This window comes from Cyprinus carpio, chromosome B12 (genome assembly GCF_018340385.1).
Source record: "Cyprinus carpio isolate SPL01 chromosome B12, ASM1834038v1, whole genome shotgun sequence".
NCBI classification, from domain to species: domain Eukaryota; kingdom Metazoa; phylum Chordata; class Actinopteri; order Cypriniformes; family Cyprinidae; genus Cyprinus; species Cyprinus carpio.
Window position 1 is genome coordinate 18,076,887 of NC_056608.1, and position 17,678 is coordinate 18,094,564.

The following is a 17,678-nucleotide window of genomic DNA, read 5'->3' on the forward strand; positions in this document are numbered from 1 at the left end:
AAGCAGGGCTGACCCCACTGTTGATCACATGCCAAGCTCTTCTCTTCACACCGTGCCACTCACACACAGACTGATGCACACAAAACAGCAGAGAGAATAAGTGTTTATGGATGTGACATATTCAGATTGTCAGAGAAACATTTGTGTTTGTCTCTTACATTTGGAATGATGTGGAATCAAAGAAATTCTCTCATTCCCTTTCTTCTTTTTGTTTTTTCCCCACCTTCCATCCTTATTTTTTCTTTGCATTCTTCATTTAATTTTTTTATTTTGTTCCTTCATTCCTTCATTCCGTTCTTTAAACTGTTTTCTTCTTTCTTTCTTTCTTTCTTTCTTTCTTTCTTTCTTTCTTTCTTTCTTTCTTTCTTTCTATCCTTCATACATGCTTTATTTTTCCTTCATTTCTTACTTTCTTTTATTTCCTTTTTTTGTACTTCCTTCATTCCTTCCTCCCTTCCATTGTTTTTCCTTCATGTATCATGTCCATTCCTTCTTATCCTACAGTATTTTTTCTTCCTTTCTTTGTTTGTTTTTCCTTCCTTTCTTCCTATATTGTTTTTTTCTTCCTTTATTACTTCCTTTATTACTTCCTTTATTACTATTGTATTTTGTGTTGTACTTCCTTTGTTTTTTCCTTCCTCCCTTCTTTCCATCCTTCTTTTCATTTGTTTTTTTCCCTTCCTTCCTTCCTTGTGCTTTCCATTTTTTAATTCTTTCTTTCTTTCTTTCTTTCACTTTTCCTCCTTCTTTTCTTACTTCCGTTGTTTTCCTTCTTCCTACCCTCCTTCCTTCCTTTTTCCGTTCTTCTTCTTTCTTTACATCCTACCTTAATTGTTTATTTAGCTTTTCCTTTCTCCTATCTTCATTTCTATTATAATAATAATTATTATTTGTTTTTAGTCATTGTATATTGCTGTTTAACCTGTTCCAAATATTATTATTTTTTATTTATTAATTTTTTTCTCATTCTGCAGAAACCAAACCAGGAAACGGGCTGTGTAAAACCGGAAGCATTGCTCTCTTTGGAAACGTAGTGTACAGTGGGCTGCTGAACGATCACTTCTGGCATTTCGGGGTGCCCCTTGTCACAAGACTGGTAAGTGGATGCCTTCTTTGTGTTTTCCAGATTGGTGGCATGGTTGGCACTGCCACTGTGCTCCCCTTGCCACGTCAGGATCTCTTGCTGGCAGGTGGAATTTGGCATCAGTTGTATTTTGGCTGAGCAGGACTTGAACCAGAGGTATCCATTTTTTATACAGACCAGTGTGGCAAGGTTTATTTTAGCTTCAGCTCTGACAGCTACGCCCAAACGCAGAGAACAGCAGTAGAAAGGGAATAGGGATGATCTGCAGCCGCATGTCATGTTCTCCTTCCTGATTTCCCTGTCTGCCTTCTTTCTCAATGATGCAAGATCTAAATGAGTAGATAATGCATTGGCATATGATGTGTCTGTTTAAGAACTGAATATTAGTTGGCTACTCAAGTTTTAATTAAACTGTAATCTTAGCGCATGTCAGTGCCTCTGTCTTATTATAAATTGATAAATATTGATGCTCCGTCTTCCTTCGAAATATGTCAAACAGTATTAGCATACAGGCAGGGAAAGACAGGGAGGAGGCAGAGCTGGAGCAATTTACTGCTTTATACTCGATTAAGATAAAAAAGGATTTGGAGGATCAGAAGTATAAATCTCTGAGGGTAACTTGTTTTTCGCTGCTTTCCCAATTGAGCGTGCAGACGTGTTTCAGACAAAACTTTAGCTGCAGAATTGGGATGTAATTCAACTGCTGTCTACTGGGAGAATGTAGCATCATTTGATTCTGGTCGGAATTTTTAGATTTGTCCATATACGTGTATTATAATTGTTATTAATTTTTTTGTTTTTTTTATGTTTGTGTCTAAATTTATGTCGAAAAAATTTCGCAATTTTTTTGCAATTTTTTGAATAGGAATGCTGCTTAACTTAACGTTATGTGTTTCACGCAGCTGAAAACTTCAGTTTGTCCTTACTAAGGGGTCAGGGGTTTGCTAGTTATCAAGGCCCTTCTAGCCCTTACTTGTAGATGCTGATACACTATTCTGTGGGCAAAAACCTTGAGAGACATTTATAAGTAGCCATGTATAATTACTAAATGTACTATTTTGCCAACAACATATAAATCCTGAGCATTTCATTATATTTAATTTGATGTGTATTTTTTTGTATTTAATTTGTTTTTTTTGAGCCTTTCTGTTTTTTTTGATGGTTTTTTTAAGTTGATTAGTTTGTTATTTGTTGTTTTTTAGTCTTTCAAGCTGTTATAGCTTAAGATAGTAGCCTGACCAGTTAAGAAAGTGTAAAGTTAGTCCATCAAAACCAGTAAATAAGCTTGTTGAATGTTTTTAAGCTGGAAAAGGACTGCTTATACAGTAAAGTTCCATTTGTCTTTCTGCTTGTGAATAAGACTGTTAGAACACCATGAGTGACATTCCCGACAAAAAAAAAAAAAACCTTTAAAATTCCACTGGCTTTTTGCAGCACAAGTAGAAAAGATTTCCTTTTTTTTTGTTGTTGTTGTTGGTGTTGTTGTTGAATGCATTTAAGTAGTAAATCATTTATAGTCCAATGCCTAATTTGGCTTTACAATATTTACTTAATTTAGATTGAATGTTGGTTGCCGTAGCCGGAAGGCTCAAAGCAATTATGTTTCCCAACTTTTACTTTTCCCAAACTTTAATTTTTTTCTCCGCTTTTGGAGATAGGAAATTCTACTAATGGCATTTGGAAATACAACGCTTCAAATAGCCAAAGCACGTTTAGTGTTTAAGTGCACTAGCATGCTAGCACTCAAATCACTATAAATGAGTTCTACCTCAGTTCCAAACCACATTCCTTTTTGACAAATTAAGTAAATTAGTCAATGCCTCTGTAATCAACCGCAATGGTGCCTTGCCTTTTATCCGCTTGTTTTTTGATTAGTCCATACCTCCATGCATGTCACTTCCTGTACCAGTTTGGTCACTGGAATGTGCTTTTAATGAAAATGGACTGGCACGGTGATCCGTTCCACAATCCCCCCACCAAACTCCGCTGCAGACGCTAAAATGCACCTTAAACAGATTAAGTTGCATGAACATGTTTGGAGAAACGAGCCTCCCCACCAGATGGAGAGAAATGGAGGGCGGTTGTTTTTGAATTAGGTCTCCCTCGATTTTCCTTGCCGGGTTAATGAATAAATGAACTGGTGCTGTAATTGGAAGGGAGTGCATTGAGAGAGAAGGAGAGGAGCATGCAGCTCCATTGAGTTTATGGGGGCAGAAATGATGACGTTGGGTAAAGCACTGATGAGGAAGGTATAGCTCAGTGGGGCGAACATGCCTGATGTGTGTGTGTGTGTGTATGTGTGTGTGTGTGTGTGTGCGTGCGTGTGGGTAAAGCATGTGTGTGTGTGTGTGTGTGTGTGCGTGCGTGTGCACAGAAGGGAGGAATCGACTTCATTATAAGGTGCTTTAAGTGCGACACGCTGTGATTGTGTCGTCTTCTTTCCAAACAAAGGCAGTGGAGGGCAGGTACAGGGGACAAAGGAAACGCAAACGTCCAATAGCCATCGCACGGACGTGCACATACTGCTGAATCCTGTCAGACTGTGCTCAGAGCTGAATTTCAGCTTTTCAGCAGAAAGTGTGTAATTGATAGCACTCTGGGGCTGCTCGGGCCTTGGCAGCACGCGAAACGAACGCAAACCTCCAAAGACAGAGACTTTTAATATCTGGCAGGCTTGCGCAGCGTGGAAGCTTGACTCTGTTTGGCGTGTAGATGTATTACTGCTCACTTTTGGGTTGTAGTATGGGGGTTAAAAAAGGGGGGAATCGCTCGTTTCTGCTCCTGTCGAATATTCCAAGGCTTGCACTATTTCCAAGACCTGCTGCGCTTGCGGCCAATATGGCGTCCCAGATGTGTTCACCTGCCGTTGGCAGCGGCCAGCTCCTAATTAAGACAGTCTGGCTCGGCCACCGGCTCAGCCTGGGCCTGCTCAGACCAAACCTTGCCCATCTGCCCTGCTTAAAGAAGAAAAATACCACCTTTACACTTCACGCCGCTTGACATCTATACTCAGGTGGGGCGTAGAGGGCATTAGTTGCTGCAGGCAGGGTGAGACGTGTGTGACCGTGTGCGGATAAAGTGAGCATTTGTTTTAAATGCATGTAATGCATCTGGCTTTTTTCTTTATTCTTCCATCGACATGTCCTTTTCTTCCTTTGCACTGCATCTGAGCGAAGTGTGTAAGCGTTAACAAGCTTGTGCCACATTTTTAGACTCTGCGTCACATCTCAGTGCAAGCCCATAAGCCTGGAGAAAAATCAGGCGAGACATGGAGATCAAACCCATGGATTGGGCCAACAGACAACTGTACTGCACAACACCAGCATTAAATATTGACTAAACGAATCGCGAGTCGGGGGAGTAAGAGAACACGACAAGTAGCATAACCAATTCAGGGCTCTGTGATTTTTTCCTTCTTTTTTATTTTGAGAAAAGGTTTTTTTTGTCTGTGTTGTGGAATGTGGTGTCCAGGGGGAGTGTTGTCCTCCGAGTGCTTAACCCGAACAAGCAGCACCCTCGGCATGCTGGGGAAAAACAGTGCAGATAGTGGCAGAGAAGGAATGGAGAGACAGAGAAAGAGTGTTTTGGATTTGAGAGAGAAAGAGAAGCCGAGAGACAACAGAATAGCGAGTAGACAGGAATATTACAAGAAGAACAGCAACAGTAGGGGAGACTGGGGCTAGTTGTCACACAGCTCACTTTCAGTAATTGTTTTTTAATAGGTTTTGAGTCAGAAGTCCAGTTACCCAAAGGTGTGTTTTCTCAGTCAGTGGTTGTGTATATTGATTTCACACAATTAGTTAACAAATGTGTTCATTATATATATATATATATATATATATATATTATATAATATATATAATTATTATTATTATTATTATTATTATATTATTATTTTCAAAAAAAAGATGTACAAATGTGTAAAAAAATTATCTAATTTGTTTATATAATATGAGGCAGATTGTACTGTGAAAGCAGTATCCTCTATATTTTTTCCTCAACCATAATGCTGAAAATACTCAATATCATTTTCGTAGTCAAGACTTTACTGTGTGTCTTTATAGAAAATAAGCCTGCATTGATAATTATCGACTGTGTGGAAAGTGCAACTGGCCATAGACTCCCTATATCATGCAATACCCTCCAAATCAATATGAAGAATATGTATTGTTTAGTTTTCTAGTGGCATTAACTTAAAGATATTTTTAAAGTACTGTGTGATACTCAATTCTGCTCAGGCTCCTAAGTAATTTTTCTCTTTCAGCCATTTTTCTTAAACTTAAAAACAGTGAACAGTAAAAATCAGTCATCTCGCAGGCCCCTCTTTTTTGACTTATTTATGATACTAGCTTGAAATAGACTACAGGATTTGATGAGATTCCTTTATTGCTTCACTATGAAAAGTAAAAGTAAGAAAAATAAAAATGATTGAGGTTCACATGTTTTTAGATTACAGTTCTGCTCAGAAGTTTACATAGTCCTTGCAGAAAAAAATAAAAGGGATCATAAAATTGCAATTTCCTTTCATTAAACTATTTAACATAACAGATATTTACATATATTCAACAGGACTAAAATAACTGAAATTACATGAATCATCCTGTTCAAAAGTTTCCACACTTTTGTTCTTAATATTGTATATTGCCAAGGGTATCTTTTTAACATGATTTTTATGTTTAATTTAATTTTTTTTTTTTTCTCGTGGAATACACTTCTTTCTAATTAAAGCAGCTTCTTAAGGGCAGTACTAAAAAAAAAAATAATGATCTCATAAGTAGTATTTTTTAAATGCTATAGATTCTGCAAGGGTTATTTAAGTTTTTCAGAGGGAGGTATGTACATTTATGAGCACAACTGTATATAATAAAATAAAAAACGTATTCATAATGATCTTATACCCCTGATCTTATATGAACTCTTGCATTGATTTACTGCACAGAAAAAAAATGTTCCAAAGCACAATGAAAAATATGAACTGTCTCAGACAGCATCACTCCTAAAATGCTTTGTTCTAATCAAAATAAACCAAGAGCCAAATGAGCATTCTCTCAAATTCATATATGAACATGCAACAGCACAAGAGGTTAATATTTAAGAACACTGTAGCTGCCTGTTGGCAGTGTGTGTTTGAAATTGCTGAGACAGCTGAGATGTTAAACGGCAGTGTAAATCCCCCCCCACCCCACCATCATCAACCCTCCCGAAAGGCGCATGGCTGTGTATGCATGCACTTAGATGCTCCAACCACACACACAAACAAGTCTTGCGCTCTTACGTGCACCAAAAAAAAGCAACCAAAAAGAGCAGCCCCGTTCTCATGGTACGTAATGTTTCAGGAGATTGTCAATGGTTTCCACCTGGTATACTCTGGCACACTCTTGGTTGTGATTGGATGAGGGATCCTGCAAGCCCCTCTCCCACTGAAACCCCAGCCTCCACTCCCTCACTATCACTGAGAAAAAGATTGGTGAGAAAAAAAGAAAGGAAAGACGGACACAAGTAAGAGCAAAAGGCATTACGTTGCACGCCGACTCGCCCTACCTAGTATACTTACGCCTTTACCCCCGTTTGCCCCCCTCCGGTGGGTCATTGTTGCTTCTTCATCGCATTGCATGACTTTTCATGAACATCAGCTGAGTGTCGAGACCGAGCGAGGGGAAAGAACCGCTCCTACAGTCTTCTCAATCCCCACCACTAGCCGGCTTCCCTCGGCAGCCGCCGCAGTAGCAGCAGCCAGGAGAGCAGAGGGTGCATATCTTCCCCTCCCCTCCCCTCTGCGCTCGGATGCTGAGCTGCTCCGTGGCTGTATCAGTGCCTGAAGTGTCAATGGACTCCTCTCCCTGCGGAGGAACACAGCCTCACTGAAGGAATGCTGGGAACAGCTGCCAAACACCTCCTGGAGTGCCTGCTCTAGAACTCTCCCACTCGCCAATAAGACCCTGAACAGAACGACACAGGCAGAAGACGTGCAGAGTGAGTGACGTGAAGAAAGCCACTTATGTGGTTATAGGAAGTGAAAGGAAACTGAAGAGAGGAGAAAGCAGCGCCTTTGCCTTTTCCTATTTTTCTTGTCAACTAGATTGTTTTTTTCTTTTTCGGATTTTTCTTCGTTTTTTTTTTTTAAACGGATAGAGTGTCAACAGTTGTTGCTTCAACTTGTTTATTTTCTTTCTGGACTGATCTGGGAAGAGCAAAGGACTTTCAAGCACCACAAATCCAACCCACACGGCCAGCTCTGCGCCCACCCCTCGCCCGTTTTCCATCTGTGTGTGCCCACCTGTCCCTGGCCGAAATGATGATGTATTTTTGGGTAAGTAACTAATCTGCTGTTCCGTCAGTTTGGTTTTTATTCCTTTGCCTTTGTTTATCATGGACCTGCTGGGATAATACGGTTTGCTTGTAGCTTGCGATAAGCTTGCCTCCTCCTTTATCTCGTTCTTTTTTTTTCCTACACTCCCTCTAACTTTATCTCTCCCACCTAAATACATACACAGATTTTCTCTCGCTCAGTTACTGCTTTGCATTATTTGCGTTCAGTCAGAGCAGTGTTTAATTTTCCTCCACTCCGAAGGGCCTTGTTCCGCAGTGCTGGTCCTGGAGGAGATGAGTATTCAGCCGAAGCTGTTCAGAATGGATTGTATTGATGCTCTTTTTGAGGACAGAGGATCATATGACCTGATTCTGCATAGCTCTGGCAATTTCTCAGCTCACTGATGGGGAGTGTTCAAACTCACACAGCGAAAAGTGGATGTACGTTCACTGCTGTGTTATTAAGTCCCTATAGAGGAGTTTAAATGTTTTGGTATCTAGGTGCTTTCCCCTTTTATATTGTATGTATTTAAATAGTTTGATAGACCTTCACAGCACTACTTTGTTGCGTATGTCACTTAAACTTAATTTACGTAGGTTTTTGCCACATTTTCAATGAAGAAAGATTTGTAGGGGGCTTTTTCGTGACAGTCTACTGGATTTTCCATGTACAGACAACTTTGACCATTTTTATAGATTTCATTGCTTTTAGTATCTTGTAAAAATTAGTAGTTCCATGTAAAAAATTTTAAAGAAATAGTTAATCCAAAAAAATAATAGTTTGCTTACTCTCATGTTGATCCATACCTGTAAGACCTTCGTTATTATGAGGAGCACAAAAGAAGACATTTGGAAGAACTAAAATGGACACATTGAGTTCCTGTGTTCCTGTGGCTTAGTGGTAGAGTGTTGCGTTAGCAGCGCAAAACATTGCGGGTTCGATACCCAGGGAGCACACATACTGGTAAATAAAAATGTATAGCCTGAATGCACTGTAAGTCGCTTTGGGTAAATCTGCTAAATGTAAATAATGTCAGAATTTTATTTTTGGGTGAGCTATTCCTTTAAAAATGTAATGTACACTTATTGAGTATTTATTTTTTTATTATTATTATTTTTATTTTTTGGGGGGGGGCATCTTGGAAGCCATTGATGTGTCCATCCTTTTTTTTCAGTCCAATATCACTGATAATTTCAAGGTGTCTATTTTCTATATGAATATTAGTGATATTTATGTTTTTTTTTTTTTTTTTTTTTTTTTAATTATTGATTTGTTTGTTTGTTTGTTTGTGTATTTTTTGTTGGCAGCTTGTACCATGAGGTGCTGCATGACATGAAAAAAGTTTATTTTTTTCTCAATGGCACATTTTGAGTCATTTTTGTCCTTTTGAGACTTCATCATAGTTGTTTTTAATATTTTTTTAGTTAGACTAACATCATTGCTCATTTTGACGTCTCCTTGCTTTTTCAGCATCTTGTATCACGAGATGCTTTGTCTAGTAAAAATAACTTTAACTTTTTAAAAACCTAACACCCTGATTCTGAAGGGCTCATTTCGAGTTTTTTAGTCCATTGCAGTTGTTTTTATTTTTTATTTTTTTTACATGTTAGAATGATGTCATTGATCATTTCAGCGTCTCATTATTTTTTTAGCATCTTGCGTCCAGTTTAAACAACTTCAATATCTTCCAAACACAACACCCTCATTCTGAACGGCCTCTTACTTGCACCTCTAAAAAATAATGAGGAGGTGAGGGGATGAAAGAACAATACGACGACACTAGCAGTGTCAAACTGTGCTGAAAATGGGCTTTTAGCTTATAGAAACCTTGCAATGCCATAAACCTGCTTCCCGTCCAGTGTCCCGTTCTCTCTGCCTTACTCCCCATCAGGGGCCAGATGAAAAGTGCGCGCTCATAGATGTGGCAACCAGGATTTAATGATCGTCAGAAAGCAATCTCTCATCTTTTGAGCTGGCTGTGCTCTTTGATAGCGCCGACTGCCCATTAATCATTCCCCTTCATCACTCCAGTCTCATCCGGCCCAGCGCGGGGCAGAGGGCCTCCGTGGCTGCCACGCGCCCTCACGCAGATGGTACAGGCTGTGTCACGGGGGCCACAGGGGCCCGTTCTCTCAGAATCAAACTCGCAGATGTGCTTAATCTAATCTGAGCTCACTTTCTGATGGCCCGGTGGTGAGAAGAGGAGATGAAAATTTACCCCTGTCAGACATCCTGTAACTGATTAGCTCACACAGGCAGACTGACGCTTATTTCTGATGACAGATAGCTCTTTGTGTGTGTTTGCTGCCTTATGTGTGTGCTTTCAGAAATATTATTCCAAATTCTGAGCTCAGACTCGATGAGAGAGTGTGAATGTGTGTGCAGAAGTTTTTCCCACTCTTTCAGTAAGGACATGGCTATGAATTTGCTGAACAATTACTGATTTAATGATAATATTACAGTGGCATGGAAATGAAAAAAGCAGAGAAAGACGGGGGAGAAGTGCTGCTCTGTCTGTTCAATAATAAATAACTGAGAGCTCAGAGCGAGGGACTTGTTTTTCTGCGAGCATGTGTAGAGATGGAAGAGCATAGAGCTTATGCCTGGTTTGAAACAGGACATTGGCCTGTTTTTATGCCCCCCAAGCCAAGCCTAGCCTAAAACAACCTTTGCCATTTACTTTTAATGATCTGTGCTATTGCTACAGGATTGTGTGTTTCACATCACCAGCTTGTTTGTTTTCTGTATGGGTGGTCATGATACCACATTATATACTATTTAGCTTGTGTTTTTCTTTAAAAAAAAAAAAACTGTATTTAAACATTAATATAATATAATCATATTCATCTAAAAAAAAAAAAACTGTATTTAAACATTGATTTTGTTTTATTTTGTTTGTAAGTTATTTTATTTTATTTACTGTTTGTAAACATTTTATTTTATTTTATTTTATTTTATTTTGTTCCAAAGTACTGATATTTTTAAATCTGTAGCATGGCCAAGCATGCTGTGATTTTAGCCCATCAAATAAACCACCAATATTTTCCTGCCAGAAGTAATTGGTTGTCAGTTTTCGAATGGTCACAGTTCTCCTCTGATTCCATGTTTTTAAATGCTAAACCTAGTACAAGCATACAAAAATGTGCATTAGTTATTTTTTTTTAAAGCCAGTTTATACATGTTTTTGTAGATACCAAAAGTTTTAACCATGTAAAAGCCATGCTTGCCTTCAGAGAGTTGCGTATTCAAGTGGTGGCTTTCGGAAGCAGCATCAATCAGCCATGTAATTCGGAGTGGAGAGCGGCTGCCGACGGTGTCATGTTGCTAAATGAAATGCTTGCGCTAATTTGTCACCACTTTAATTGATCTGTGTTCTCTAGTTGCATACTGTGGGTCCTGTAACATTTATCGTGTGTTCATTTCATCCAGCTGCTGTCTGACAGCCAGAAAAGTCTTATTCAGTCTATAGTGTAAGAGCCAGGACAGTAGCTGTAACAGAGTGACCTATGTAGCACGATTATTATTTTTTTTTAATCCTTTGTTCTTTTCTTTTCTTTTTATTTTTTTCTTTTTTAGACAGTGTTTTTAGCCGTGACATTTACAAATGCATGCCGAGCAAGTCTTGGTTTCTGTAAAATCATTATTGTTGACCCCTTGGCTGTTTGTGTTTTTAAGTCGAGTGCAATATTGTCACCTCGGTTGCCAACAATTCAGCATCCAATGCAATCCGCTCTTGTCTTATCCTTCCTTACTCCATCACTTTCTTCATCTCACTTCCTGCTGTCCTTTCTTTCTTTCTTTCTTTCACCCAGGGGCAAGACCATACTGTATATGGGACAGGGTGACACTGGTCCTCCCAATGAGACTACTGGAATATAACCTATAGTTAGAAAATAAAAAGAAATGTGCACAGAAATATTCATTGGTCACATACTTGCGTACAATGCTATTTACATTGTATATAGTTTGAAAATGTCAAATAGGAAAACTTTGATATGATTATGGATCAATTAAAATGTGTTCAAACTTTTCAAACATGACAACTCTCTGAAAACTTTATCATGGGGATGGATATGACAATGTTAATGTATTTGTTCTTGGCTGAATAGATCTGCTACGCTGCTCCTGCTGCTGTTGGTTATTGTTGTAGTTGTAGATTATTGCTGCTGCTGCTGCTGCTGCAAGCAAGTATAGGAACTTGCCACTGCCAATGCATATGGTGATACGGTGCCATGAGTATTTAAGACATACTGCTGCTGCACAAGTAGCATATAAAATAACCCATAGCAGATCTATACAGCTGGAGCTGGGGAAGGTGGAGGGTTTCAGAGAAACTCTGAAAGTGTGCTGCAGGAATCTCAAGTGAATGCTAGAAAGTCATATAAATGCAAGGCAGTAATCTCATTGGGTGCATATGCAGCATGAACCAATCAGCTTGTGCCAGGTTGTTTAACTCTCTGAATATCATCAGTTACATTAACAACCCATCAGCCTGTGCCACATTAACTTAGAGCAATATATTTTTAAAGAATGTATATATTTTTCATCAAATGCCCATTTTATAGTTACACTGTCTCATATACAGATTTTAAAAAAGTGGTAAAATGCTTTATCCCCAGTGAGAATACACACAGAATATAGGTCCATGTACATGGTGCTTTCTGGCCTTGCCACAGTTCTCTCTAGCTTCTCTTTTATCTGTCATTGAAAATGTAAAGCAGTAGCATTGTGGTTAGATAAGCATTGCAATGGTCAGGTGATCGAGATCAGCTACAACTTCCTATCCACATCAACGAGCCTCTGGGGGCCTCACTACCAGCACAGGGGTCCCTGTGGCTCCTCCCAGCTCCTCCCTCCGTCATGTGTAATCCCATCGCCTCACGCTGACTCTTACACGCCCGTCACGGCCTAATCTTCTCCTCACTGCAGATAAGACCATTAAACAGCAGAGCAGGAGAGGGATTTCTCCCCTGACTACAAAAGGGATTCGCACACCAAAGAGAATCATACTGTTCTGCAGATAGTAGAGAGAAAGAGAAGGCGAAACAGAAAGAGGACATGGTGGCTCAAGCTTATCACCCTTTGCTATTACATTAGCTGTGTTTACACAGGGTTTTCCAAGAAAAAGGTCATTACAGGGACGCTCCATTATCTTCCTCTCTCTTTCGACTTCCTCCATTCTTTTTCTTTCTGAAGGTGTGTTCCCCTTCACAGTTTAATGCCTGGCACCTTTCTAATGGTCTGTGGGAATGAGAGGTGAAGTGCAGGAGATCAGTGGCCCCCTGCAGATCTCACCGGCTTCAGACGCAGTGTGCTGAGCTTCGGATCTAGGGATCGATAGCGCTGTGGTCAGGCCAAGAACGGAGGAGTCGGGTCACACAGAGGGCTTCTGCATCCTCCGGCCACTGAGCCAAGAGGCGCGCAGAGAGAGAGGCTGACCGTGAAATGAACATAAAACAATGAGCATAATTACTCAAAGAGTTCCCGAATCAGCACACGCCGACAGCTGACTTATTAGTGGGGATGTTGGCCGTTGTGTCTTCCGAGGGTACATCCTCTAGTAAATGTGAGCGGAATAAGTTTAATGAGGGTGTAGTTTGTTTAATAAGAGAATCTGATCTCTTTTTTACCTACAAAAATAGTGAAACTAAAAGGAATAGTTTACATAGAAAGGAGAATTCTGTCAATATTTAGTCACACAGTGTCATGTCTAAACCCTCTGTATATGGCATTCGTTCTTCTGTGCAACACAAAAGAAGATATTTTGGAAAATGTCATATTTTCTTTTGAAAAATTAATTTTGTTCAATAACAGACATCCATGACATGCATTGTTGTGTTTGGACCCCATCGACTTTCATTGTATAGAAAAAAAACAAAAAAAAAACAAGTGAACCATTCTAAAAATATATATTATTTTGTGTTCAAAAGAAAGTCTACTACAAGTCAAATGTTTGGAATAATTAAGATATTTTAATTTTTTTTGAAAGAAGTCTTCTATTATTGTGAAATGTTACTATAAAAAAAAAATCAGCAGCAATTATGCCAGTTTTCAGTGTTGCATGGTTCTTATGAAATCATTCTTATATGATGCTCAAGAAACATTTCTTCTTAGCGATGCTGAAAACAGTTTTTGCTGCTTAACATTTTTGTGGAAACCATGATGCACTACCATTTAAATGTTTGGGGTAAGTGAGATTAAATAAAGAAGAAGAAAAAATAATGTATACATTTATTCAGGAAGGACACATTAAACTGATCAAAAATGGCATTAAAGGCATTTATAATGTTACAAAATATTTGTATTTCAAATAAATGCTGTTCTTTTTGAAATTTCCACTCAACAAATAATCCTGAAATAAAACCTGTTCCCACAAAAATGATTTCAAACCTTTCTGAATGATAATGTAAATATTACTGTTTGGTTAAATAAATGCAGCCTTGGTGAGCATGAGAGAAAAACATTCTTCTTTCAAAAACATTTATTTTTTTTAATTCACTGGTATTTTTAACACATGCATATTTATTTTTTATTTTTAGATGAATTCCCTTTAAATTTAATAGATTGAAATGTTTTTTTTTTTTTTTTTTTTTTTTTTTTTTTACATTGCATTGAAATTCCACAGAGCTGAAGCATCTAAAGGGGTACGTTCCTCTTCAATTTGAGTGGCATGACACTTCTGGAAAGCCCAGGGTGAGGGACGAATCTGTTAAATGCTAATGGGGGGGTGTTGAGATTAGTATAGAGCCAGGTACAGCTGTTGCTCTGCCAGCCATGGGTCATTAAGATACAGAGGGGACACACAGACTGTAAAACTAATGGCAGGACACTGACATTAACGTTATAGGTTATTGACCCATCTGAGGGGATTTATGGTGCAAATCAAGCGACAGTGTCAAAGGGAATGGGAGAAATAAGAGCATTTTCACACCCTGTGCCCACTCAGAATACAAGCACCAAACTCACAATCAGTTCCGTGTGAATTTTACAAGACGAGGCTCGAGAGAAAACCTCAACTCCCGCCGGCAGTTCTCGCATGCTTTTCTCTCTGTGACCCTTCCTCCCATCTTTCACTCACACTCTCGCTCAGACTTTGCTCTCTGGTGTGTACAGGTCATGCAGAAAAGGATGTGCTGTTTGAAGTGTGTTGCCTCTTTTATTCCCTGCCCCTTTGTTCCCAGGTCTCTCCCACAGCTTGACATGTCTCAGTTCACAGTCCCGGGCCCGGTGAGTGTGGCTGACGTTAAGGTTCTGTGTTACGCTTCATCTGAAACATATATTAAAGAGCTATGAATATAAACAATTATTACATTTTTTCCCCCCCCCCCCCCCCCCCCCCCCCCCCCCCCCCCCCCCCCCCCCCCCCCCCCCCCCCCCCCCCCCCCCCCCCCCCCCCCCCCCCCCCCCCCCCCCCCCCCCCCCCCCCCCCCCCCCCCCCCCCCCCCCCCCCCCCCCCCCCCCCCCCCCCCCCCCCCCCCCCCCCCCCCCCCCCCCCCCCCCCCCCCCCCCCCCCCCCCCCCCCCCCCCCCCCCCCCCCCCCCCCCCCCCCCCCCCCCCCCCCCCCCCCCCCCCCCCCCCCCCCCCCCCCCCCCCCCCCCCCTTTTTTTCCCCCCCCCCCCCCCCCCCCCCCCCCCCCCCCCCCCCCCCCCCCCCCCCCCCCCCCCCCCCCCCCCCCCCCCCCCCCCCCCCCCCCCCCCCCCCCCCCCCCCCCCCCCCCCCCCCCCCCCCCCCCCCCCCCCCCCCCCCCCCCCCCCCCCCCCCCCCCCCCCCCCCCCCCCCCCCCCCCCCCCCCCCCCCCCCCCCCCCCCCCCCCCCCCCCCCCCCCCCCCCCCCCCCCCCCCCCCCCCCCCCCCCCCCCCCCCCCCCCCCCCCCCCCCCCCCCCCCCCCCCCCCCCCCCCCCCCCCCCCCCCCCCCCCCCCCCCCCCCCCCCCCCCCCCCCCCCCCCCCCCCCCCCCCCCCCCCCCCCCCCCCCCCCCCCCCCCCCCCCCCCCCCCCCCCCCCCCCCCCCCCCCCCCCCCCCCCCCCCCCCCCCCCCCCCCCCCCCCCCCCCCCCCCCCCCCCCCCCCCCCCCCCCCCCCCCCCCCCCCCCCCCCCCCCCCCCCCCCCTTTTTTTTTTTTTTTTTTTTTTTTTTTTTTTTTTTTTTTTTTTTTTTTTTTTTTTTTTTTTTTTTTTTTTTTTTTTTTTTTTTTTTTTTTTTTTTTTTTTTTTTTTTTTTTTTTTTTTTTTTTTTTTTTTTTTTTTTTTTTTTTTTTTTTTTTTTTTTTTTTTTTTTTTTTTTTTTTTTTTTTTTTTTTTTTTTTTTTTTTTTTTTTTTTTTTTTTTTTTTTTTTTTTTTTTTTTTTTTTTTTTTTTTTTTTTTTTTTTTTTTTTTTTTTTTTTTTTTTTTTTTTTTTTTTTTTTTTTTTTTTTTTTTTTTTTTTTTTTTTTTTTTTTTTTTTTTTTTTTTCCCCCCCCCCCCCCCCCCCCCCCCCCCCCCCCCCCCCCCCCCCCCCCCCCCCCCCCCCCCCCCCCCCCCCCCCCCCCCCCCCCCCCCCCCCCCCCCCCCCCCCCCCCCCCCCCCGCCCCCCCCCCCCCCCCCCCCCCCCCCCCCCCCCCCCCCCCCCCCCCCCCCCCCCCCCCCCCCCCCCCCCCCCCCCCCCCCCCCCCCCCCCCCCCCCCCCCCCCCCCCCCCCCCCCCCCCCCCCCCCCCCCCCCCCCCCCCCCCCCCCCCCCCCCCCCCCCCCCCCCCCCCCCCCCCCCCCCCCCCCCCCCCCCCCCCCCCCCCCCCCCCCCCCCCCCCCCCCCCCCCCCCCCCCCCCCCCCCCCCCCCCCCCCCCCCCCCCCCCCCCCCCCCCCCCCCCCCCCCCCCCCCCCCCCCCCCCCCCCCCCCCCCCCCCCCCCCCCCCCCCCCCCCCCCCCCCCCCCCCCCCCCCCCCCCCCCCCCCCCCCCCCCCCCCCCCCCCCCCCCCCCCCCCCCCCCCCCCCCCCCCCCCCCCCCCCCCCCCCCCCCCCCCCCCCCCCCCCCCCCCCCCCCCCCCCCCCCCCCCCCCCCCCCCCCCCCCCCCCCCCCCCCCCCCCCCCCCCCCCCCCCCCCCCCCCCCCCCCCCCCCCCCCCCCCCCCCCCCCCCCCCCCCCCCCCCCCCCCCCCCCCCCCCCCCCCCCCCCCCCCCCCCCCCCCCCCCCCCCCCCCCCCCCCCCCCCCCCCCCCCCCCCCCCCCCCCCCCCCCCCCCCCCCCCCCCCCCCCCCCCCCCCCCCCCCCCCCCCCCCCCCCCCCCCCCCCCCCCCCCCCCCCCCCCCCCCCCCCCCCCCCCCCCCCCCCCCCCCCCCCCCCCCCCCCCCCCCCCCCCCCCCCCCCCCCCCCCCCCCCCCCCCCCCCCCCCCCCCCCCCCCCCCCCCCCCCCCCCCCCCCCCCCCCCCCCCCCCCCCCCCCCCCCCCCCCCCCCCCCCCCCCCCCCCCCCCCCCCCCCCCCCCCCCCCCCCCCCCCCCCCCCCCCCCCCCCCCCCCCCCCCCCCCCCCCCCCCCCCCCCCCCCCCCCCCCCCCCCCCCCCCCCCCCCCCCCCCCCCCCCCCCCCCCCCCCCCCCCCCCCCCCCCCCCCCCCCCCCCCCCCCCCCCCCCCCCCCCCCCCCCCCCCCCCCCCCTTTTTTTTTTTCCCCCCCCCCCCCCCCCCCCCCCCCCCCCCCCCCCCCCCCCCCCCCCCCCCCCCCCCCCCCCCCCCCCCCCCCCCCCCCCCCCCCCCCCCCCCCCCCCCCCCCCCCCCCCCCCCCCCCCCCCCCCCCCCCCCCCCCCCCCCCCCCCCCCCCCCCCCCCCCCCCCCCCCCCCCCCCCCCCCCCCCCCCCCCCCCCCCCCCCCCCCCCCCCCCCCCCCCCCCCCCCCCCCCCCCCCCCCCCCCCCCCCCCCCCCCCCCCCCCCCCCCCCCCCCCCCCCCCCCCCCCCCCCCCCCCCCCCCCCCCCCCCCCCCCCCCCCCCCCCCCCCCCCCCCCCCCCCCCCCCCCCCCCCCCCCCCCCCCCCCCCCCCCCCCCCCCCCCCCCCCCCCCCCCCCCCCCCCCCCCCCCCCCCCCCCCCCCCCCCCCCCCCCCCCCCCCCCCCCCCCCCCCCCCCCCCCCCCCCCCCCCCCCCCCCCCCCCCCCCCACCCCCCCCCCCCCCCCCCCCCCCCCCCCCCCCCCCCCCCCCCCCCCCCCCCCCCCCCCCCCCCCCCCCCCCCCCCCCCCCCCCCCCCCCCCCCCCCCCCCCCCCCCCCCCCCCCCCCCCCCCCCCCCCCCCCCCCCCCCCCCCCCCCCCCCCCCCCCCCCCCCCCCCC

General features: G+C 47.3%; 1 protein-coding gene across 11 annotated transcripts in view; it reads left to right on the top strand.

The window, feature by feature from the left end:
• The window catches only part of LOC109084702 (RNA binding protein fox-1 homolog 3-like), a 384,371-nt gene that overhangs the window by 246,839 nt on the left and 119,854 nt on the right, over positions 1-17,678 (top strand). For all 11 annotated transcript variants that reach the window (XM_042735826.1, XM_042735823.1, XM_042735822.1 and 8 more), the window contains one exon: positions 975-1,096. In XM_042735826.1, the coding sequence (XP_042591760.1) occupies positions 975-1,096 (122 nt within the window). The remainder of the gene's footprint in view (positions 1-974; positions 1,097-17,678) is intronic.